Source organism: Cebus imitator, unplaced genomic scaffold, assembly GCF_001604975.1.
Source record: "Cebus imitator isolate Cc_AM_T3 unplaced genomic scaffold, Cebus_imitator-1.0 Scaffold195, whole genome shotgun sequence".
Classification (NCBI taxonomy): domain Eukaryota; kingdom Metazoa; phylum Chordata; class Mammalia; order Primates; family Cebidae; genus Cebus; species Cebus imitator.
Window position 1 is genome coordinate 3,454,713 of NW_016107510.1, and position 25,666 is coordinate 3,480,378.

The following is a 25,666-nucleotide window of genomic DNA, read 5'->3' on the forward strand; positions in this document are numbered from 1 at the left end:
AATCTCAGGTATTTTGTTACAGCAGCACAGAATGGCAAAAGACACTCAGAGAAGCAGGAAGAAGAAATACATTTAGAAAAACACAGAAATTAGGAGTTTTAGAAACAAAAATAATGGCTGGGCATGGTGGCTCACGCCTGTAGTCCCAGCATTTTGGGAGGCTGAGGCAGGTGGATCACTTGAGCCCAGGAGTTTGAGTACAGCCTGGCCAACACGGTAAAATCCCACCTCTAATAAAAAAAATAATAATAATAATACAAAAATTAGCTTGGCATAGTAACATATGCTTGTAATCCTTACTACTTGGGAGGCTGAGGCATGAGAATTACTTAAACCTGGGATGCACAGGTTACAGTGAGCCAAGATCATGCCATTGCAATTTACCCTGGGCAACAGAGTGAAACTCTGCCTCAAAAAAAAAAAAAAAAGAAAGAAAGAAAAAGAAAATAATGCATAAATCTAAGACATCGTTGTATGAAAATATCACTGAAATAGATATTTCTAAAATCCTTCAAAGTCAGGGAGAAAAAATGTAAATTGAGAGAAAATTCAAAGATATAGTACTACAAATGAGAAACTAAATATGACCATAGATGTGGAAAAGATTATAAAATAGTTCAAGATTGAGAATGTAATGAATGATATCAAATTTGAAAGCAATAATAAAAAAAGTTTCCTAAGAAAACAGAATTCAAAATGAGGTAGAATACTTACATAGAACAAGGGCCATTAGCAATTTTTTAAACTGTGGTAATAAATGGATCCAATATGGTTCTGAGTTACTGAAAACAATGTTTGCTAGGATATCTAACTTTGATTTTATCCTGCAAGAAACTCATCAAAATGTACTTCATATCCAGACTCTTAAACTGAGAAACAGTAGTCAAAATAATAAATTTCACTCTAATACTACCCATTGGTCCAGGAATTATATATTTCTTTAGAGAGGAGCTTTAGGAGCCTGGGGGTCCCTTCATGCAAAATCAGTATATGTGATTTAAGAAGCTTCATATGGAATAGTTTAAATATTTGGCCTACTCCTGGGCTTCCATAATTATTCAAACTGAAGGGAAATTGATCAAATCTCAGCCAAAATGTCCATGATAATTAGAACATCACACATGCTTTAACATGGCAGCTTTATCCTATGAGACTCTAGTTGACATGTAAGAGGAACAACAGTCAGCCGTTATTTAATGCCTCATGTTGGCTACATGCAAATATGAAGAAAAGTCCCAGACTGAATAAAATACAAATGTTGGACCATTCTCTGAAATTTCTTTTTCTTTTTTTGCTAAAAATTTTAATGCTTTTGTGTTGACCATTAAAAACATCTTGTTTGCCTTTATTTTTTCTTGTAGATAGATTTATTTGACAAATCTTGAACTAAAACATATTCACCCTTGGACGCATTTACCCCATTACACTGCACATTCCTAGACATGACTATACAATGGCTTTTTAAATTTTAATTTAAATTCCCCAGTTTTCTGTTTATACCTTAAAATCCACTAAAATTATGATGACCATAAGTACTCTTTTGCCCTGGTCAGTTCCAGCTTACTTCTGATTTCCTAGCATCCAATATAATTCAGTATTTCATCACTTTCAAAAATGTCCTAAATAATCCATGGACCAAAGAGAAAATCAAAACAAAAATTAGTAAATATTTTGAAATAAATCATTAAAACATAAAATGCCATATTTGTAGGAACAGCTAGAGCACACCCTAACTATATATGATCTATTAGAAAAGGCAGAAAATCAATAAATTAAGCTTTTAGTATAAGAAGGGAGAACAAACAAAACCTCGGCAAATCAAAACTACGAAATGTAGAAGGAAACAAATAATAAAGAGTGGTAATCGATTCAATAGTAGAAAGTAAACACTGAGAAAAACCAATAAAGCCAAATTTGGGTTTTTTTAAAAAAAGATTAAGTGAAAAATTCCCAGCAACATTTAACAATGAAGAAAAAAAGAAAAGAAACTCATTATCAATTGCTGATATTTATTTATCAGCAATAAATAAATGAAGAAATTACTAGAGTCACAAAAGGATAGTAAGAGCTCATTCCAGTATAGCAAAGTAAGCTTATAACAGACCAATCCTACCATAGATAACAACTATAAACTCTGAACAAAAGACAAAGATCAATTACATGAAGTCTCTACAGTTTTTTTTTTTTTTTGAGATGGAGTCTCAGCTCTACAGAAGCAAACATGTTGGATAGTCAGACTTAGGTAAGAAAGAATTGCCACAGGGTGAGTTTCCTGTTCTTACTGATTTAACCTGAGGTCAGCACAGTACAGTGTGGCTAAAATTCTGAAACGAAGCCAGCTTCCTGAAGAACCTGAAGACACACACTAACCAATGGAAAGTTCAAAATGAAATCTGCCTAATTTATGTCTGACTTTATTAATAAAGTGATGATGCAGCCGGGTGCAGTGGCTCATGCCTGTAATCCCAACACTTTGGGAGTCTAAGGCGGGCGGACCACAAGGTCAGGAGTTTAGTGAAACCCTGTTTCTACTAAAAATACAAAAATTAGCTGAGTGTGGTGGCATGCACCTGTAGTCCCAGCTACTCAGGAGGCTGAGGCAGGAAAATCGCTTGAACCCAAGAGGCGGAGGTTGTAGTGAGCTGAGATCGTGCCAGTGCACTCCAGCCTGGGCGACAGAGGAAGACTCTGCCTAAAAAAAAAAAAAAAAGATGAGTAAACATAGCAAGGAAAGATCTTTTTTTCAGTAAATGGTGCTAGGTCAATAGGACACCAATATAGGAAACACAAATGCATCTTTACCACTGCCTCACACCAAACACACACAAGTCAATTCCAACAAAGTGCAAACACAAATATTAAAAGTAAAACATCAGGGCTTTTAGAAAAACAAAACATGGAGATCATCTTCAAAATTTTGGAGTAGCAAACACAGCCATAAAGCACTAGCCAAAAAGGCAAAATTGATAAGTCAAAATATATTTTGACTAAAATCAAAAGACAGGAAAATGAAAAGACAAGCCACAGACTAACAGAAGATACTTGTAATGAATTTATTTGAAAATGAACTCATCCAAAATGTAAAAGAACTCCTACAAATCCATGGGAGAGAGGCAGACAATCCAAATTTGTAAAATTAAAAAACATGAATAGACCCTTTCACAAAAGCGTTTACCCAAATGGCCAATAAACATAAAAACAGGTGCTCAACTTCATCAGTACTAATTCAAATGACAAAGCCATACCACAACCCTCTTAAAATAGCTGAAATGAAAAGAAAGAAAAATATTGTGTTGATAAGGATGAGAAGTAACAAAAATTCTCAATTGCTCCTGGTAAGAGTATAAACTGGTACAATTGCATTGAAAAAATGGCCACAAATGGGAAACTATCCAAATCCCTTTTAATAGCAGAACAGATAATGAATTGTAATACATTTTTACAATACTATACAGCAATAAGAATAGATCAGCCACAATACACACTAACAAGAATCATTTCACAAAAATGTTAAGCAAGAGAAGTCAAACACGGACTCTAATAGTGGATCTAATGGAATCTAATAGTTGATCTCATAGAAGCAGAGAGTATAATAAAGGTAGAAAAGTAGAAAAACAGTGAAAGAAATCTGTGGTGCTGTAACTCAGGACTATAGTTTCTCTTTGCGAATATAATGACACAAAGGGAGCAAAAAAAAAAAAAAATTACCACAAGTTGAGGAATTCCCTCTGTTTAGGCATAACTTTAGTATTCATTCCTTCAATCACGCTGCTGGAATACCAGCAGGCCCAGTAGAGCCTTCACAGTATATCTGCTATACACTTTACCTGCACAGACATAAAAGTGATATGGACTGCAGGGCCAGAGAAGTCACTGAAAAACCAACTGAAGAGGTGTCCACTTGTATCAGAGGGTGCTAATTGCTTATCATGTTCATTATATGTTTTCTATTTATCTCAAATTGGTTTCCTGCAGGATTTACAACAGTCAATCAAGGAAGTCATGGGGAAGATTGTGAATATTGCCAAAAAAAAAAAAGTTGGGAGGGAAGAGTTTAAGATACAGATATTGGAGAAATTCAAGAGCCAACAGAAACCACATCAGAGGAATTAACAGAAGATGACTTGATGGAGATGAATGCTTCCAAACAGTGCCAGATGATAAGAAGTAGTGCCAGAAAACAAGCTGATATTAGGCAATCGGGCAGAAGTGTTGTTCCAGTTATTCAAGACTGCTTTGACTTCTCCTGACATGGATGCCTACTATAACACAGACACTGAAAAAAAAGCAAACAACAGAAGATGAATTGGTACTGTACAGAAACATTTTTAGAGAGCTGAAAAAGCAAAACCGACAAATTAGGATGAACTTTCATAAAGCTATATTGAGTGCGCCTACCTTTTCGGCCTCCCCTTCTACCTTCTGGTTCTCTTCCACCCTTGAGATTGCAAGACCAACCCCTTCTCTTCCTCCTTCTCCTCAGCCTACTCAACATGAAGAAGATAAGAATGAAGACCCGTATCATGATCCACCTCCACTTAATGCATGGCAAATATATTTTCTTCCTATGATTTGCTTAACATTTTCTTTTCTCTAGCTTACTTCATGGTAAGAATGCAGTACTTAACACATATAACATACAAATTATATGTTAATCCATGGATGTTATTGGTACAGCTTCCAGTAATCAAAAGTAGACTATTAGCAGTTAAGTTTGGGAGGAGTCAAAAGTTATATGTGCATTTTCAACTACATGGGTGTGGGGGTCGACACCCTGATCCCCACATTGTTCATGGGTTACCTATACTTTATAAGCCTATTTACCCATCTATCTTCCCTAGCTGTGAACTCAAGAAGTAAGGAGACAGTATATTTTTCTCCTGTAACCTGAGCTCTGATGGAGTTCCTGGAACTCAGTATGTCCTTCATAAAGAATTAATTAATTAATAATACCCTAAACATATAACTTTTAACTCTTCCTTTCCATGAATACTTCATTTATTCCCATGTTTTATAGTTAACTCTACTGTTTGCTGGTAAGTTCAAGAATCTGGGCTTATTTGGGAGCAAAGGTTTTATCTTTGTAAAAAAAACAAAAAAGCCGATTTATTCTATGATAGTGTTATACCAGAGATATATCCTAAATTCACGAATACTTTGGTGTGTACGTAGATCATCTTTCCAGAATTATAGTTGAAGTTGGAAAAGAATTCTTCAGTTCTAGTAATGAGGCAAACAAAGCACCACTATCATCATCTTTGGAAAACTAAAGCGTTAAGTAAATACAGTAGGAAACAAAGGAATATGTAGTACAGAAGCCTATAAAAACTAATTATACCATTATGTTAAGTGAAATAAGACAGGCACAGAAAGACAAATAGAACATGATCTCACTTATAGGTGGAATCTAATAGTTAATCTCATAGAAGTAGAAAGTATAAAGGTGTTTACCAGAGGCCAGGATGGTTGGAGTGAGGATGGAGAGACCTTGGTGAGGGATACATAATTACAATTAGATAGGAGGAATAAATTTCAAAAAATCTATTATATAGCATAAAATTATAGCAAGTTGACTATAATGATGATACATTGTATTCTTTAAAAAATGCAAAGAGTGTAGATATTATGTACTCTTACCACAAAAATGATAACTATCTGAGGTAATGCATTGCTAATGAGTTAGATTTAACCATTCCAGAATGTACATATATTTCATAGCATCATGTGGTACACAATACAAACAATGCTATCTGTCAAAAAATAATAATTATATGTAGTATTTCAAAAATTTCAGAGCATCAAAAATACTTGTGGAGGTAGAGGAACAGAGAGCCTCAGGAAGAATAGCTAATGGATACTGGGCTTAATACCTAGATGATGGGTTGATCTGTGCAGCAAACCACCACAGCACACCTTTAACCTATGTAACAAAGCTGCACATCCTGCACATGAAGCCCAGAACCTAAAATAAAGTTAAAGAAAAAAAATATTCAAGAAGTTTCTCTCTGATATTGGACTGCTTTGTCACTTTTTGTTTTGGTCTTAGTGCTTATTTACTACAGGATAAAATTAGCACATACTATTTAATGTGTTCGTTTTAAGTAATATGTTGCTTTCCATGTGTTAATTTTATCTTCTCCAGATTTTTATTACCATAGGTCTAAAATGACAAGATTAAGTCCAAGCAGACAGTAATCACTCAACAGTTATTTATTGAATAACTTAGATTTAAGATTCAATATGAAAGCAACCTTGATCAAAGCTTTCCAGTTGATATAGTGTGAAATAGTTTTTTCCTAAACATGGTTCTAAAAAACAAGCAAACAAACAAAAATCCTCCCCAAATGAAAAACTCCAGTCACTATTTAGCAATACTAACTTCAATTTATCAAATAGAATCAGTCCAAAAATTTCAACAGGTCAATGAGATTCAAAACAATTCAATTGCAAGAATTTCAATGAAGTTTGGGTCTAATTAAAAGGTATCACAGATGGCTGTCAAAGTCAGTAACTCAGCAGTGCAGGAATGATTTGGGAATCTTTTTAATGTAGACATTTGTCAGTCATGATTGCCTTTAAACATCAGTTACCCACTGAGCAGGGGGATCCTTGCTCAATTTTCAGAAAAAAATTAAACACGAAAATACAACTCAAAACACATGTTTTTTTCCCCACATATAAAATCCCTATTTTAGTAATAAACTCTCGATTCAAGGTTCACAAAATAAAGTAAGTACATTCCTAATTCTTCCCAGCAGTTTTTTTGGGGAAAGATACCCAAAGAATTTTCTGTTATTTGCAGCGGCTTTAACAGCAAACGACAATTAAATGTGTGAACAAGGTTGTCAGAGTAACACTTGTCATTTACACCGCTGAGGAAAGACATCCACGACTTCCAGAAGCACTAATTAAAATTAACGAAAGCTCCATATCGGAACTTATCAGAGAGGTATATTTTGTCAGACGCAGGAAAACCAGATGGACCTCAAAGTTCAAGAGTTTTCGCTCTAAGGTCTAAATCCAAACCTCTAGGCACAAGCGAACTAAGCCCGGGCGTTCAGCAAGCAACTCATTAAGGTTAAGAGGCCCCATCCTTTCCATATAACACAAAATTAAGGAAAAGACATCGTGGGGAAGGCGGAGTGAATTTTCTCTGAGAAATCAAAAGAGAAATGAGCAGGAAAAAAGTCTCTCCTCAAACAGCGCAGAAAGGTGCAAGCTACTAGCAATTGCTTGATAAGCCCTAAGCCCTAAGGTTTATCGGTTCACCAACATTTTCTTTAACTCAGTGTGAATGAAGGCACTCAAAAGGAGAAGAACGTTACGTGGTATTACCTACCTCTGGCACCAAAGAACCCTGAAGACCCGCAACCACGACACAGGTGGGCCTTTCTCACCTGGGCTCCACCGAAGTCGAACGTCCTTACGTAGAAAGCACTTTTCAGCAATGCGCCTTCCGATTGGTTGGCTTGGGAGGGACGTCTCAGTCCTATTGGTTACGAGAGCCGCGGTAGGGGCCAGGAGGCGGGAGTTTGGGAACGGCTCTGACAGGCCGGAGATTTGCGTTCCCAGAGTTCCTATTGGGTTAACTTGGGAGGTTTCAAAATGGCGGCAGTGGCAACCTGCGGCGGTGACGCCGGGAGTGCTGGGTCTGCGGTGGCGACAGCCAGCAAAAGCAACGTCACGAGTTTCCAGAGGAGGGGTCCTAGAGCCAGCGGGACCAACGACAGCGGCCCTCGACTGGTGTCCATTACGGGCACGCGACCGTCGGTGCGGAATGGACAGCTGCTGGTATCAACCGGGCTCCCAGCCCTGGACCAGCTCTTAGGTCGGTTCAGAGTGGAGATCTGGGCTCAACCGAGGGGAAACAGGGAGGGGACCTGTCGCGGAAGCCACTTTGACCCCACATCTCTCTCTGACCCCTAAACCTTCGGACGAGGAGAGAATAGCCTGGTCTGACTGAGATGGAGGGGAATACGGGTTGTGGGGAGACTTTGAGCGCTGTTAACTAAACATGTTTTAGTGCCCCCGCTCTCTATTCTCGTTCCCTGCCCACTAACCCCTTTTCATATTACGGCGGAATTCGTACATGCTTTTACTCTGAAATGCTTTCTAGTCAAGGGAAGACATTAATTTAGGAGATGGTTTAGCTATTCATTGAGGATACCTCGCTTCTGCTGTCTCCAGGCAGCTCACGGTGGAGACCAACCTACAAAAGTTTTTATAATTGGGGGAGACAGCCTTCGTTAGAAAATGCTGGAAAAAAAAGGATTTCCCCTTTTTGACCGTCCGACTGCCTATTCTCTGGGTCTAAATCTTAAAACATTTTGACTTTAAGAGAGAGGTTTATGTTGACTCGTAATCCTTATAAACTAATTAGAGCCTGTCGTTGATATTTCGTCACACTCATGTCTGCGTTAAATATGTGTATATATTTTTTCGGTTTTTTTATACACATTTTGCTTCCCAGAATTGATTGCTTAACGACATCTTTAAATTCAATTCACATTTTAACGAGAAAAGGATGTCTAGTTCTTACGCTTTCCTTTAAAATCTCTGGAATTTTATGAGAAGCCTGCTGAAGAATATGCTTGTTTCATAACTGTTATATGGAAAGGATTGACCAGATTAGGTTGGTAGGACAGATTTACTGTGTTAATAAAGCTTCTATATTTCTATCTGAATGCTGCTCCATTAAAGCAGCATACATTCATAAAATGTACCCTGTCTGTGTTTACATTTCGTAACTTTTTTCAGTGTGTGGTATGTATCTGTTATTTCTTGTACACTTTCATAAAATATCACTGTCATTGCTTGTTCTTGTACTTCGCTTGACATTTCTCTCGGTTATCTCCTCAAAGTAGGTTTTTCATAGGTTTAGTGCAGAGAAAGTAATAAGCAACCAGTGAGAAAGAGTATGGCTTCTTGATTCTGTCATTTCATTTCCTGGTTATTTCTACATAAGTTTAAGTATTTTTCACTTAATTGTTTCAAGTATATTTTCTTTGAATTGCATGGTACTGTTGTTTCAATTATATTTTCTTTGAGTTGCATGGTACTGTAAACAGAAGTGATTCAAAATATCTAGTTAGCAAATTTTAAATTCACCGTTTTTGCCTTGTAAGCCTCAATAGATATCCCCTTATGTTTGAACTTTAAGTTTGGAAGCTATTTCTAGGCCTTATGTATTTTTTAATTCCATAGGATATGTAACTTCATTCACTTGATACTAAAACCTTCCAAACAAAAAGGTTATGTTTCTATTTATAATGTCTTCAGTTCCTCATTAGAATAACAAAACCTACCTAGCATAGTTCCTGGCACTTAGTAGGTTCTCAATAAGTTGTTGATTACAAGAAAAATAATGTGTAGAAAAAAACTGAGACAAGAAATTATGAAATATGTAGGATGGAGTTTCATGTTTGAGCTCTAAAAACAAATTAAGTGATATGAACAGTCTCAAAAAACCATTGACCATGTGTGCTGATCTTGGCTTCACATTTAGTGCTCTCTCCACTAGGCTACAGCTGTCTGAAATTTTTAAGAATTTTTTCCAGGGGGCTTTGGCCATTTATTGAACCTCAGATTAATGATTTAACTATCGTCTCTTAAAGTACCTATCAAAAAGAGAACCCAAAGCACCTTCTATATATATTTCTTCGGAGATACAAACTTGAACAGTAATTTTTAAATTTTCCATATTAGCTTGGAATGGGGGACTGTAGTAGTGTATTTAACTGTAACAAGCTTATGCTAAAAATTGCTGTTCATTAAGGTGATTGAAACAGTATTGGTTGTTGAATACTTTGAAATATATTTTTCATGCATGCAGTTAATTCTCAAAATGCAAAGTAGAAGAAGTCTTAATAGAATTGACTACATCTTGAAAAATAAATATGTCCAGAAGTATTTTAGCTTTATCCTCTTAATGACATTTTTGTATTCCGATTTTCTGTATAAGCAAATTTAGATTATGTTGTTATTTAACTCAAGTTGTGACAAGCGCAATATGACCATATTGTGACAAAATATAACGATAATAGGATGTTACGGTATTAGAATGGTAAGACTATTCTGTGATATTATGATTAATGGCTAAAATATATTATGTGGTTACTGTGTAACAAGTAAATATTATGGCTTCCACGTAGTACAGTGACATTTTACTACTGCCACCATGACATCATTGTGATTTTAAACATAGATGCAAAATATATTTGAAAGGCATCATACATGCTAATTGTTAGTCATTTGATGATTCACTATTTCCATTACTTATTCCAAAATGTTTCAGAAATTTGAAAATTCCTATCTGCATCTTTCAAATGTGACCTAATTATATTAAATGTTTTTGTTCTGACAACCTAATTTTATTATGAGATATTGAAATACATTTCACAAGTTAGCTACATTTAAATTTTTAGAATTCTCAGCTTATCTAACCCATGTTCTCAGCCTTGCCCTTCTGGGATATTTGTATTGTTATTTGAGGACACTATATGTAAATAACACTTATATTTTGGAAAAGGAAAGATAGATATTCCATCGATTGAATAAATACTTCATTTCTCTTCCAAAGGTTTCCAAAGAAAGATTATAGCAGGAAAAGAATTCTGGCAGAATTCCCCCCTGCCACCCCCATTCCCCATAAAAGTATACTCCATGTTAGGACCATATGTCTAACCTAGGAGAATTATCCGTAATTTCATTCTCCGGAAAGATGCTTAAAGGAAGGGTAACTGCAGATTTGACCTCTGTGCTGTTAAATTTTGATTGTCAAATAGGGATTTGTGGTAAATAATAGTCTAGGAAGAGTACTCTGAAAGGAGCGTGATGGTAGCAACCATTTTTTAACACCGATGTCAAAAAGTAAACACTAGTGGGCTTATTTCCTTTACTATATGTTAATGTGTAGCATGGGTTAATATACGTTGAGCTTGGACTATATATTTAACACAATCTTGGTTAGGATATTTTAGCAACGAATGAGCTGTACATTTAAGAAAAATATACACTTTTATTGCTATGTAAAATTGTTTCGTGTGACTTAATCTACGAAACTATTTTTATGATTCCTGGCTTTATTTTGATTCTCATGTTTACCCAGCCAATAATGGTATCATAATGAAGAGTAGTCACGATATTTTATCATGCTCAGGGAAGAAAAAGTAGACTTGTTATCAAAATAACTGCAATTTAATTTGAGGTCCAGCATTAATTCAGTAGTTAAGGCTATTACTGCGAACCAAAGAAACAATATGAACTTGTTTTTTAAATTGCATTTTCCCAAAAATACTTTTTTATAATTTTAAGCAAAATTATTCCTTTGTATAGAGCTCTGAAAGGACTGGCATAAATCAGTTACCTTTTCTGACTTTCATTTCTTTTCCCTTTTACTTTCCCTAACATTGAAGAAAGGCATTCATATTCTAGTGTATTAATTTGACTTCATTTACTCAAAATTATAGCTTAATCAGAGGTTTGTATTGGGGACAGAGTGGGGATTGAACGCTCCCTTTAAAATATTCATAGTACTAATACAGTTGTCTTACTACTGTGTGAATTGAAACAACAAAAGCCCTTTAGTTGTCTTATGATTTTAAAAATCATAAGGTAGAAAGATCCTGGCGTTTACAAGATCTTAAATTTTCTGATATTATTTCCTAGGTATTAAATATTGTTTCTGGTTTTAAGAAAAAAGCCTATTTTTAAAAGATTTAAAATCTTAATGAAATTAATTCTTTAAAATGTCAAGCTTGCTAATTATCTTTAACATTTAAACTCCTGTATTCTTTTGTGTATGTGAAGTCCTCTATTTGTATTTTTAGTAAGCTGGAAATAAATATGCATCTTAAAGAGGCCTAGAAGTAACACCAAGAGTTTATTTGCTGGCCAAGTGTGGTTGCTCACACCTGTAATCCCAGCACTTTGGGAAGCCAAGATGGGTGGATTACTTAAGCCCAGGAGTTTGAGACAAGCCTGGGCAACATAGATAAATCCTGGCTCTTCAGAAAATACAAAAATTACCCAAGCTTGGTGGTGCACACCTGTAGTCCCAGCTACTCGGGAGGCTGACAGGGGGAGGATCCCTGATCCTGGGAGGTCAAGGCTGTAGTGAGCAGTGATCACACCACTCCCCCTAGCCTAGATGACAGTGAGACCCTGTCTCAAAAAAAGAAGAGTTTATTTTGCTTAGTGACTTAGAAAGTGTGTTGGTAATTTTCTTAAGTTAGGATGAAAGGGGAGAGGAAGTGGTAAATAAGGCCATTTTACTCCTTTTTGTTTGTTTGTTTTCATTACAGAAATAAGATGATTGCTTCGTTGCCCTATTATCTGTAATACATTTTAGTGGACTGTTGGGAAAAGGTATTTCAATTTTAATTGGGAACTATTAATGTGAAGTCTATGTTGCTTTTGGAATTAGATAAAATTACTAATGGATTACTAAATTTAAAAGTAAATTAAAAGCTAGCTTTCAAAGAATACATCAGGGTATGCTATTGTGGTTGGTTGTTTTGGCTTTTCATTTATTTTTTGATGGGAGCATGGCTACAGACATTCCAACTTTTAAGTTAAAATGCAGCTAGACCTTCCATTTATTAAGTAAAAGACATCAAAATACCTTATACAGAGGTATCTTGTAGACATGCTTTGAGATCGTGTCTCAGTAACTCAAGTTTAGAAGAATGGAGAAATATTGCTGCTGTATACATGTATATATATGTATAGGTCAAAATTATCTTAGTACACATAGAAAAACTTGATTTTTTAAAACCTTTAGTTAATTTAAGCAACAAAAGCCCTTTGGTTGTCTTACGATTTTAAAAATCATAAGATAGGAAGATCCTAGCATTTACAAGATCTTGTAAATTAACACATTAAATTAGTTAATGAGTTATGTCTTATTCCCCATAACTAACATTCACAATGACCAAACTTTACTAGAACCAACCTAAATGTGAATCTAGTGAATTTACATAATAGAGCCTTCTTACGTTTTTGTAAAAGAAGCTTGAGAAGATATTTGGTTGATAAAAATGATTTTAATATGTCCCCATTATGTCTTAATGTCCAAATTTTCTAAACATTAGAATTTTACTACACATGAGATTTTTAGGCCAGCATGGTCACTCCTGCCTGTAAACTCAACACTTGGGGAGGCCAAGGTGGGAGGCTAGTTTGAGCCCAGAAGTTCAAAATCAGCCTGGGCAATATAGTGAGACCCAATCTCTACAAAGAAAGAAAGAATTAAAAGAGAAAAAAAAGAATTAGCCACTCATGGTTACATGTGCGTATAATCCCAGCTCTTTCAGAGGCTGAGGTAGGAGAATCCCTTGAGCCTGGGAGATTGAAGCTGCAGTGAGCCATAATTGTACCACTGCACTCCAATCTGGGCAACACGATAACACCCAGTCACCTCCCTACCCACCAAAAAAAGAATTACCAGAATGGCAAAGGTCACTCTTTCTGAGTACCTCCCTGGGCCAGGCACTTGTGCTTGTTAATCACTTCTTTTAATTGGAAAACTGTTTCATGATCTGTTCTCATTGTCCCATAGTGCATGTTAAAAAATCTTTACTTCTCTGTCTGTCCCAGTGGAGGCCTTACATAAATTCCTTATTTGAGGAGACATAAATGTAACTCAAGAGGTTAGATAAGAAAACTAAATACTCCCTATAGGAAATAGGTTAAAGTAATAAACTTTGTAATAGTGCCTGCTCTAGCTTAGATACCATAAGGTCTCTTGTTTGCTTATATTACTTCATCTCCTTATATGTACGCAAAACGGCTGTTAGGTAATTAAATGTTAATTTTTGCATTTAAGGGAAAGTAAGGAAGTGTGATGTAAGATGTTCAAATGGATTAAAACATTAGTAGGTCACTATGAAATTAAACATTAGTCTACTGTTGTCCCAAAGCAAACCCTTTATTCTGATCCTTTTGTTTGTTTGTGACTGGGTCTCACCTTGTTACCGAGGCTGGAGTGCAGTGGCGCAAACACTGCTCACTGCAGCCACAACTTCCCATGCTCAAATGATCCTCCCGCCACAGCCCCCCAGCATGCCTCACTAATTTTTGTATTTTTTGTAGAGATGGAGTTTTGCCATATTGTCCAGACTTGTCTCAAACTCTTGAGCTCAAGTGATCTGCCAACCATGGCCTCCCAAAGTGCTGGGATTACAGCCTTGAGCCACTGACCCTGGACCTGATCCTTTTTGATGGCTTTCATGATACATATTTCAGTTTATGTTTATCTTTTCATCTAAAGAGTAAAGTTATTCTATGTATTCTGGTATGGCTTTAAGTGCTATAATGAAGGAACCTGTCTAAATGTGAACCTGAAATATAAAGTTCTTGTAAATATATAAACTTAAACATTAAAACATTTAAAAACAATAGATTTTTTCATTATTTCCTTCCCTAAGAGTCTGAAATGTTCTACATATTGTCATAAAATTGATTTTTAGCCTCACTGTTAAGTCACATGTTGCATTTTATTCTAGGTACATCTATGTTACCAGATTTCAAACTGTTTGAAATACTTATTTGCAAGGCAAAAAATAAACACTGTCAAAGGAACTTTTTTTTTTTTTTTTTTGAGACAGATTCTTGCTCTGTGGCCCAGGCTGTAGTGCAGTGGTGTGATCTTGGCTCAATGCAACCTCCGGTTCAAGCGATTCTCATGCCTCAGCCTCCTGAGTCCCGAGTAGCTGAGATTGCAGGAGCAGACCACCCCACGTGGCAAACAGGGTTTCACCGTGTTGGCCAGGATGATCTCGAAGGGCCCCTGAGCTTATGTGATCTGCCCACTTTGGCCTCCCAAAGTGCTGGGATTGCAGGCAGGCAGCCACCGTGCCTGGCCTATCAAAGGAACTTTTGTTACTGTGACTACAAAACTTTTTGCGGAAAGTTCTTTATTGGTGTTCTAAATGTTTCTTTCATAGTTTTATATGAAAAAAAAAAAAAAAACTAATATTGTCTCCAGTTGTCCAACAACTTTGAGTATTTTTTTAATTATACTTTAAGTGCATTTCTATTCATTCTTTGATACTCATTTTTTTAAAGTGAATTTGTGTTTGAGACATTAATCAAATTGGTAATAGTTTTATAAACTCAATAGTTTGAGTACGGAAGAGCAAAGTATCATACTCAAATGTTTTAGTGTAGTTCTAATTTTTTTTAATTACCATTTTTTTTCTTTTTTTGAGACGGAGTTTTGCTCTTATTGCTCATTCTCGAGTGCATTGGCTCCATCTGGGCTCACCGCAAGCCCCACCTTCTGAGTTCAAGTGATTCTCCTGCCTCAGCCTCCTGAGTATAGGATTACAGGCATAAGCCACCACACCCAGCTAATTTTGTATTTTTAGTAGGGAAGGGGTTTCTCCATATGTTAGTCAAGCTGGTCTCAAACTCCCTATCTCAGGTGATCAACCCGCTTCGGCCTCCCAAAGTGCTGGGATTACAAGTGTGAGCCACTGCACCCAGCCCTAAAATTATTATTAAATTGACTTTTAATGATTCACCATTTGAATTATATATTTCATGATTATATTGCCTTAATTATTTATTTATTTATTTATTTATTTATTTTTTTGAGGCAGATTCTCGCTCTGCCACCCAGACAGGAGTGCAGTGGTGCGATCTCAATTCACCGCAACCTCTGCCTCCCAGGTTCAAAAAATTCTCGTCTCAGACAGGGCACAGTGGCTCACGCCGGTAATCCCAACACTTAGGGAGGCCGAGGCAGACGAATCATGAGATGAGGAGTTCGAGACCACCCTGGCCAGCATGGTGAAACCCTGTCTCTGCGGGTGCCTACAATCCCAGCTACTCCAGAGGCTGAGGCAGGAGAATCTCTTGAACCCGGGAGGCAGAGGTTGGGCCACTGCACTCCAGCCCGGGCAATAGAGTGAGACTATATCTCAAAAAAATAAAAATAAAAATCTCGTGTCTCAGCCTCCTGAGTAGCTGAGATAACAGGCATGTGCCACCACATGCAGCTAATTTTTTTGGTATTTTTAGTAGCGACTGGATTTCACCATGTTGTTCAGGCTGGTTTTGAACTCCAGGCCTCAAGCAATCCACCCACTTCAATCTCCCAAAGTGCTGGGATTACAGGCCTGAGCCACTGCCTGGCCTGATTCACATATTTAAAATAACACTGTCCAGTAATATTGAAAATGTATTTTTGTGATGATGATCTTTTTTTGTTTGAAATGGCAAATGTGTTCCTTTTAAATTGTAAATATATTTAGAGCATATCCAGACTTTGTGTATATTAGTCATAATAAAAAAGAATTAGCTTTAATCATCAGTCCTTTACTCAAAGGCTTACTAAATTTGAAGATAAATATTAATGTGGAATTTCTATAATCTTATCTATGTTGTACTTCTGTAGTAGTTACTGTGCACATTTAAGTCTTGGGTATTGAGTTAATTTATTAACAAGTGTTAAATATAGCATTGGAGTGTTTAAGCACAGTTATGTTGAATGCTGAATGGTTCTGTCATAGGAGAAATGACTGTAATCATAAATTACAGGATTATGCCTGTAATCCCAGCACTTTGGGAGTCCCAGGCGGGTGGATCACCTGAGGTCAGGAGTTTGAGACCAACCTGACCAACATGGTGAAATCCTGTCTCTACTAAAAATACAAAAATTAGCTGGATGTGGTGGCAGGTGCCTGTAATCCCAGTTACTCAAGAGGCTGAGGCAGGAGAATCACTTGAACCCAGGAGGGAGAGGCTGCAGTGAGCCAAGCAGAGATCCTGCCACTGCACTCTAGTCTGGGCAATGGAACAAGACTCCATCTCAAAAAAAAAGAAAGTAATTGTAATGTGTACTGTGTAATTACATATAACATGTAATTATTTCATAATAGCACCTTAAGCAAAGTATTGCAAAGGTAATTAAAATGTTGTATGCAACTGTAGTTTTAAAGTTACTGAAGTGCCTTTCCTTCATAAAGCCTAACTTTTATGCTGAAGATAATGGAAAATGTAGATTAATTTTCGTCTGATTTTGTTTCACTTCCAGGTGGAGGTTTAGCCGTTGGAACAGTTCTTCTAATTGGTTAGTACAAAATACATGCTTTGCTCTCCTCTATTATTATTTTCTGTTGTGCATAATCGTTGTATGCATTTCCCATTCCAAAATTAAGTATTTAAATCATTAACACTACAGAAGTTAAGATAAATTAGTTAGGAATTGACTTAAGTTCTATTTTAAATTCTAATATTGATCTGAACTTGAAATAAATTCAGCAAATATATCTGTACATAAAGCTCTTATAGCTTAAAAATGTTCACAGTGCGTTGTGCTCCATTTTTTTAAGAGACTAAAATTAGTGTGAATTGAATTTTTTGGAAAATTTCAGTATTTAGCGTAGGATTATTACAGGGATCAATTTGAGAAATTGAAATACTAAGTCCATTGTATATGTCACATAATTTTGTCATTGTCTTTTTATTGAAACAAAAGTAACAAAGTAGTAAATCATAGTTTTGTTCATCTTTAAAGTGACAAGAGTTCTTATTTAAGTGCATAACCATAATTGCACCTTCCAGTCTGGCATACATTGTCTCTTGAACCATATCCAGACTTAAATACAACAATCCAAATGTACTGTGACCTGAAATCACCATACTAGGACTATAAAATACATGTGTTAATCTAGACAGAGTTATTAGTACTAGGTACCAAATATTTATTGACCCCTAAGATAACAAAAAAACGTGGTAAGTATTTTGGATGAATTTGCCCCAAAAGTGAGTAAAATACAAAGTGGTGATGCCTCAAATTTGGCATGTACACAAGAATTTGTCAGCAAAGGAAAAAGTTACATAGCACATTTTATTCCTCATCTATACAGAATAATTGAAGAGTAATATTAGTAGTGAGAGCTGCCCTTTATTTAACTTTTATTGTTGATCATATTTTGTGCAAAGTGCATCATATTTTTTTTTTACTTAATACAACAACCTCATAAGATGCTAAATATACTTCATGTTATCTCCGTTTTATACATGAGGAAATGAGGTTCACAAGGCTGGAGTAGTTTTCTCACTATTCCGTAGAACCAGGACTTGAATTCTATGTGACCCCAAAACCCATTTTTTTAATAATTGTGCTCTAAAGTTTTCTCAAATGTTTTATTTAATATCCACAAATAGTAAAATAGGAATGACATCCGTTTTTAGATTATTACACTTAAAGTAGTAAAGTAAACTCACATTTGTGGAGATTTTTTCTTTTAATGAATTTTCAAATTTCTCGATATTTAAGAATCCTTTACAGATTAATGCACAATAGGGATCAAAGTTGCAGCACTATAAAAATGCTTATTTCACATGATCAGCATTTCTCCATTCCAGTCAAAAAGTTTTATCTTTAAAATAGAAAACGATTTATACAGAGTGCTAAAAACATCTTCAGGTGTATAGTATTTGTTAGATCAGTTTGTATAATTGTAGTATATTGCTATTAAATATGTAATACACTAATTTTCTTAAATTATGCCATTTAATAATTTGGGCCTGTGTTCTCTGAACTCAGCCATTAATTTCCATGTGGCTCTTGGCTGCTAAGTATCTGCCGACTTCTTACTGGTTGTTTACTTTGATCAATACAGTATAATCTTCTAGAAATTTACCTAGAGTTTAGTGCCTGAGTATCCAAATATTAGACAGCTTTTAATAAAAGCTAAGTAAAATATGACTTATGAGATACTTATGTCACCCATGAGACATTAAATTACTATTTAAGGGCTGTGAAGACAGAATTATTCTTAACAGTACATGTAAGAGAGAAAAATAACCTGTGATCAAGAAATTATGGAAATGATTATCTCAGTTACATTTTTAAGAATGTATCTTATGGTAAATAAAGAATGTCTGAAGGTGTTTATTGAGAAAATAATTTACATGTTTGGTGTAAATAAATACATAAAATAGAAAAGGATATGTAAAGAAAATTAGGTTGCTTTTTCAGATCCTCAGTCTCTGTCCCTAGAAATTATAGTGTCCTGGGTATTCTACCCAAATATTTCTATGTAAGTAATATACATGGGAGCATTCCACACCTTGCTTTATCTACTTAATACATCTTAGACCTCAATCCATGTGCATTTGTAAAGATGTACTACTTCATTCTTGTTAACAACTGCATAGGATTTTATTGTATAGATGTATCATAATTTATTGTAATAATCGCCTACTGAAAAATTTAAATTAATTCCATCGTTTTCTATTACTAGCAATGCTATTGTGCATAATCTTGTGTATAACCTTTGCACACATATGTCAATATCTGTAGAATAAACTCTAAGATATAGACTTGCTTAATTGAGGCATGTTAAATTTTGTTAGCTATTATTAGATTGCTCTCCCAAAAGGTTGTCCTGTCATGTGCTTCAGCCAACAGTTATGTCAGCTAACCCTAATCTCACCCTTGACAACACTTGTATATTATCACACATTATAATATTTACCAGTCCAATTAGATTAGATTAGCAAATGATGTTCTCCACTTTTTATTTTTTAAGTGATGAGTCTAGCCCTGTTGCCCAGGGTGAACTGCAATGCCATGATCATAGCTCACTGAAACCTCCAACTCCTGAGCTTAAGTAGTCCTCTCTTCTCAGCCCCCTGAGTAGCTGGGACTACAGCTACACACCACCATGCCCTGCTAATTTTTTATTTTTATTTTCTGTCAGGATAGGGCCTCCCTATATTGCCTAGGCTATTCTTGAACTTCAGGCCTCAAGCATTCCTCTTGCCTCTGCCCTGCAAAGTGCTAGGATTATTGGTGAGAGCCACTACACCTGGCCCCCATTCTCTACTTTTCTTCATTCCCAAGTCTATGTGACTTGTACAATGAACGAAATCCACTTGAAGATGGATTTCAATATATAAAAATATGAGGATTTTAGTTTGGTGTTTAGGAGCCTAGTATATTACTATATTGCTCATCACTGAAAGACTTTTTTAATTCCAGAAGGAAGAGAAAATTAAAACATGAAGATTATTTGCATTAATAACATTTTACTATGGATCTCCAACTTTTTAACCATTTTCTCATGAAATAGTTTATTCATTTACCAAGGCAGTTTATGTGGAAGTGTGTACCTGTGCATGAGCGTAGGCTTTCAGAATACTACATTTACAGCTTTGGTAACATTTTAACTGTGGAAACTAGAGCTAACAGTGCTGCAAGAGAAACCTGGAATAAGTCTACTCTAGACCTTCCAGAATACAGCAAAATAAATGTGAACACAGGAAAGGAAATTCTCTGGGGAATAATTTGAAGACCTAAGGGACTCCACTGTGTACTTTAAAAATTTAAGATGGTTGTCAATTAATAAAACAAAAAATCAAAGATAGAGTTTTCTTAAAATGTTTAATGCTTAAGTACTGGAATAGGCTTTGAGGCATTTTATCTAAATTGTTTTTTGACAGTCTGTTACCTGGGTAAATTTGGAACACCTTAAAATTTCAAAAGTTGATAGCGTAAATATTTAGAGTTTACACAGTCTCTTTAAATAAAGGATCTTTATTTGCAAAGATATTGAGCTTCAAAAAGGTTTAATAGAAGTTGTCAGTAATTAAAATAATAGGTGACATTTATCAATATATATTTTTTAAATAATCATTTACATTAATTATATGATTTTAGTTTGCCACATGGGAGATAAATGATATACTTTTGGACAATTCATTAAACCTGTTATCAGTGTACTTTTGTATTAAGTATTTCTGTATAACAATATCAACACAAATTTTACAGTTTATAAACACATATTTATTTATCTTATAATTTCTTTAGGTCAGGAATCCAGGCACACTCCCACTGAGTCCTCAGCAAGCCTGTAATATAGGTGTCAGGCAGGGCTGGGTTCTCATCTGAAGGCTTGACAGGGGAACTATCTGCTTTTAAGCTCATGTGATTTTTTGCAACATTCAGCTCCTTGCTGGTTGACAGCCAGAGGCTGCCCTCTCCATAGGGCATCTCAGAAGATGGCATCATATTCCTTCCAAACCAAGAAGGGAGAATGTCCCTCAGCAAAAATGTTATAGGCTTTTGTAACAGAAGTGACATCCCATCACCTTTACCATAACTTTTTGGTTAGAAGCAAGTTGTAGATTCTGCTGCACTCAAGGGGAAGAGATATACAAAGGCGTGAATACCAGGAGACAGGAATCATAGGGACCACCTTAGAATGTGTTCACCACACTTTTCATAATTTTAATTCATTATTTCCTATAATAGCAAAAACTGAGCATTCTCAATAGTCCTCTCACAGGATATTATAGTATTTTCTTGCCAGTCATCTTCAACCTTTCTGAATTTGCTGAGTTATATTTTTCTTCTACCTCATGAAATAAATTCTGAGCTAACCAGCCTGGGCAACATGGCAAAACCTAGTTTCTACCAAAAAATCCCAAAAATTAGCTGGGTGTGGTGGTATGTACCTGTAATCCCGGCTACTCAGGAGGCTGAGGTGGGAGGATTGATTGAGCAAGAAAGATTGAAGCTGCAGGGATGATGCCATGGATCTCCAGCCTGGGTGATAGAGCTGGAGTTCAGTGGCATGATCTCCGAAAGAAAATTAAAAATTCTGAGCTTTTTTCTTATGCAGGAATTGGCAAATTACAGCCTGCTAGCTGGTCACCTATTTTTGTAAATAAAATTTTATTAGAATACAGCCATGCTTATTCATGTACACATTGTCTGCAGGTGCTTTTGTGCTACAAGGACAGAGCTGATTAGTTTTAACAGAAACTGTATGAATCACAAGGCCTAAAATACTTACTGATTCCTTAAGAAAAATTTTGCCAATCCCTGTGTTATTATATTTGATATTTTACTAAATTTATTTTAGAGTGGTAAAGGACTGAAATAAGACAACTGATATCAGTGCAGTCCTTTAATAGAATCACCTGGCCTTTAGTCCTGAAGCATTTAAGGTCTTAAAATGTGTTTGGCACTCTTAGCCAGGAAAAATCTCTGGATGTTGATTGAACAGTACATATATAATGTGTAGATATAAGAAATATGGAAAAGACAAATTGAATCAAAATATGGGTAGAAATAGAGCAGTGATGAAGAGAAAAATTGCTCACATGTAAAACTTTGACTAGTACACAACAGAGTATATCAACAGAGTATGCTTGTGTAAAAACTAGATCCTTCTAAAGTAGAGAAAGTACATATTTAGCACTAGTAAGAAGGAAAGTTTGACCTTCTTTCCCTGGATCTCTTGCTTCAACTACCTGCTTGTAGAATTCACACTGTAAGACTCAAGGACCCTTACACCATCCCGTAGAACAATAGTGTGCAAAGACCAGGCTGTATACCTGTTATCTACTCCTAGGATTTTTGTTTGTTTAACTTTATGGCCAGCCAAATCTATCATGCTTCACCTCCTCCTTATCTTTGGTCATTATCTAAAACCAAATTAAGACCAAATCTAATTAAGCTCTTCTAATGGTCTTATCTTTTATCTCCATAATACTCTGTATTTTTCTCTTTAAACTCATTTCCTATTTTATTCTGTTCCAGACCTTTTCTGTTTACCCTCTTGTAACATCTATTTCATGTGAAATTCTGATATTCTAAAATCTTATTAAATATTTTATTGAAATATTTAACATTTATTGAGGATTTACTGTGTGCTGGGCATCATGCTAAGCCCTTGGCATGTATTGTGTCACATAATTTCATGGCAATGAGATGAAGTATCGTTATTTTATAAGTAATGAGGTAGTGAAATAGAAGCTTTGAGAGAAGCTAAGTAACTTTCCCAAGATCATCACACATATAGTAGCTGAGATTCACAATCAAATTTCTCTTTTTTTTTTTTTTTTGAGTTGGATTTTCACTCTTGTTGCCCAGGCTGGAGTGCAACAGCACAATTTTGGCTTACTGCAACGGCACAATTTTGGCTTACTGCAACTTCCGCCTTCCTGGTTTGAGCGATTCTCCTGTTTCAACCTCCCGAGTAGCTGAGATTACAGGCATGTGCCACTACGCCTGGCTAAAATTTCTCATTCTAAAACCTGATAACTTATCTTAAAAATCTCTTCTGGAGCTGTTCCAACTTCTATATCATCTCATTGCTGCCATATACTGACTTCTTACTTTCATTATTTATTGGAAACTATCATGATCTCTAACCTCAAGTAGTCTTTCAACACTGACCAGAAAATTTTTATATAAATATAGTCACCTCTTTTTTATTTTCAGTTATCTCAGTGGCCTTTTAAACCTTCATGTCTTCAAACATCTAACATAGTATACTACTTTATCCTAATCCTCCAGAAAATAACTTACAGTTATATCACACAGAAAAAATATAGTTTCATCAGATGAGAGCTCACTGAGAGTAAAATCAATCCTCAAAACTTACCTCTGTTCACAAATGTAAAGGTATACTGTACCTTATTCTATTTGAGAATCATCTTTCATCTGTACTTTAAATCTCATCTCATTCTTACTTTCAAAGACCTACATCTCAATTTCCCTTTAACCTCTTCCACTATATTAGTTCTTTTCTTTCTGTACTTTATACTCAAATCTACTTTTAAGCTTTATTTAAAAACAAGGGGGAAGAAAATCTTCCCTCTTAACCCCACCCCTTTCTCCACTATTGCTTCTTCTCTCTTACCTTTCAAAGCCAAGCCTCTTGTATAATCTGTACTTACATATTTTGTGATATTTTAGTCATTCCTCAATCTACCTCAGATTCTGCAATTTCACTGAAACCACCTTAATGATTTTCTCACTGCTAAACCTAGAGAATACTTCTCAGCCCTCTTCCTTTTTAATCTCTGTTGTACTTGGTGTTGTTAATCACTCTTTTCTTGAAGTCCTCTCTTCTTTTCTTCCTTTGTAATATTCTGTTGTCATTTTCTTTCTGTCATTCTGCTCATGTTTTTAAAGATTCCTTTGGCTTTATTTTAAACAGTGGTATCCTATTCCCTCTTCTAGTTCTACATATTCTCCTGAAAGTTCTCAGTTTCTGCCATAACTAGAATGACCAGGGAATAAAAATAATCAGTAATCTCTAGGCATTGCTACATACACAGGATACATACATAAATGTAGAGAATCTATTTAATTCCCTAATCCACATTTCCTCCTGAATATCTTACAGACACCTCAAAATCAATGTGTTTGAAGCTTTCCTTGCCTCCAAATTCTGCTCCATTCTTCTATATCTGTTTCTCTCCCTATGGACTCTGGAGTATTGAATCTAATAAGCGACACATGCCAAAGACCTGAGTAATATGCTTGTCTCTCATATATCCAGAAAACATAAAATCCTTATGACTTTTATCTTTTAAATATTGTGTTAATTTTGTCTGTTCTTCATCCTTACTGCCACTTCCCTAATTCAGGCCATAATCAATAACTCCCATGGAAACTAATATAACAGATATTTCCCTTGCTTCAGCCTATTATTGTCATAATGTTGCCAGAGTGCACTTTCTAATGTAAAAACTAATCATAATATATCTTGTCTTAAGACCTTTCTGTGCTCCTTGTTGATCTTAACATAAGATCCAGGCTCCTTAACTTAACAACTGTAAGGCCTTTAACAATCTGCCACTGCTGATTCACTTTAGCCATATCGCTTCTCATCCTCTCACTGTCCTTCCTTATACTTTTAATTCGATTTTCTCCTCTCTCTCCAGATCTTTCCTTATATTCTTTCTTATTGTCTTTTGTTTTCCTAACTCTTGTTTTGGAGGTCTTCACTTTGACATCTCTTCTAGAAAGATTTCCTTAACTGCTGGTTTCCTTCCCCTTACCTACACTGAGTATTCCTTCTGTATACTTCTGTAATCATCTTTATTTACCTTATCATGGCGCTTATTACACTTTTTTATCAGGTAATCATGAAATTACCTGATTGTAATTACTTATTTAATAGACTGTAAGCTCTGTAACCATGGGAGCCATGTAAGAGCATAATGAATGAATAAGTGAGTGATTTGAAAACCTGGGTAAAGGCAATTAAGTTATATCGGTAAGAAATAGTAATGGAGTGTTTTGATCAGTTAAAAAATATGACAGATACACTGCAAAAATAAAGTAAAATATGAAGTGGTGGAAACTACTCATTGCCCTAATCTAAACATGAGATAATGTTTGTTACTATATGTTTAAGACTTTTGTCACACATTGGCTATTTCACTTTTCTATTTCTGTATTTCAGTATGTATATCAGATTCTAAATGTTTAACTGGTTGTGCTTAGACTACACTGATGTGAAACACTATTTTTCTACATTTTTCCTAATTTAATAGGTACCTCTCAGGAAAGTCAGTTTCTACTTTTGTGCTATATAAATGCATGGGTGATGAAGGAGAGACAGAAAGTAGGATGATTCCCAGATTTTTACCCTGGGAAAGTTTAGAATTAGTACCATTAAGTGAAATTAGAAAAGGAAAAGAATGAGCAAACACGGAGGTGAGTTAAAGAATTCAGTTTAAGGCCAGGCACGGTGGCTCACGCCTGTAATCCCAGTACTGTGGGAGGCCGAGGCGGGGGGATCACAAGGTCAAGAGATCGAGACCATCCTCGTCAACATGGTGAAACCCCGTCTCTACTAAAAATACAAAAAAATCAGCTGGGCATGGTGGCGCGTGCCTGTAATCCCAG

At 35.6% G+C, this 25,666-nt stretch overlaps 2 protein-coding genes across 8 annotated transcripts in view; one reads left to right on the forward strand and one right to left on the reverse strand.

The window, feature by feature from the left end:
* Positions 1-7,481, reverse strand: part of IMMP1L (inner mitochondrial membrane peptidase subunit 1) — a 68,840-nt gene extending 61,359 nt beyond the window's left edge. For 2 of the 5 annotated variants that reach the window (XM_017547109.2, XM_017547106.2), the window contains exon 1: positions 7,340-7,437. The gene's annotated coding sequence lies outside the window, so the exon portion shown is untranslated. Of the gene's footprint in view, positions 1-2,570; positions 2,605-7,339 lie in introns of those variants that run through there. The other 3 variants (XM_017547110.2, XM_017547107.2, XM_017547108.2) reach the window with 3 other exon arrangements.
* Positions 7,482-7,544: 63 nt separating this feature from the next.
* Positions 7,545-25,666, forward strand: part of ELP4 (elongator acetyltransferase complex subunit 4) — a 255,060-nt gene continuing 236,938 nt past the window's right edge. The window contains exons 1-2 of one of the 3 annotated variants that reach the window (XM_037745229.1): positions 7,545-7,828; positions 17,039-17,074. In XM_037745229.1, the coding sequence (XP_037601157.1) occupies positions 7,606-7,828; positions 17,039-17,074 (259 nt within the window). In that variant the 5' untranslated portion in view covers positions 7,545-7,605. The remainder of the gene's footprint in view (positions 7,829-17,038; positions 17,075-25,666) is intronic. The other 2 variants (XM_017547124.2, XM_017547126.2) reach the window with 2 other exon arrangements.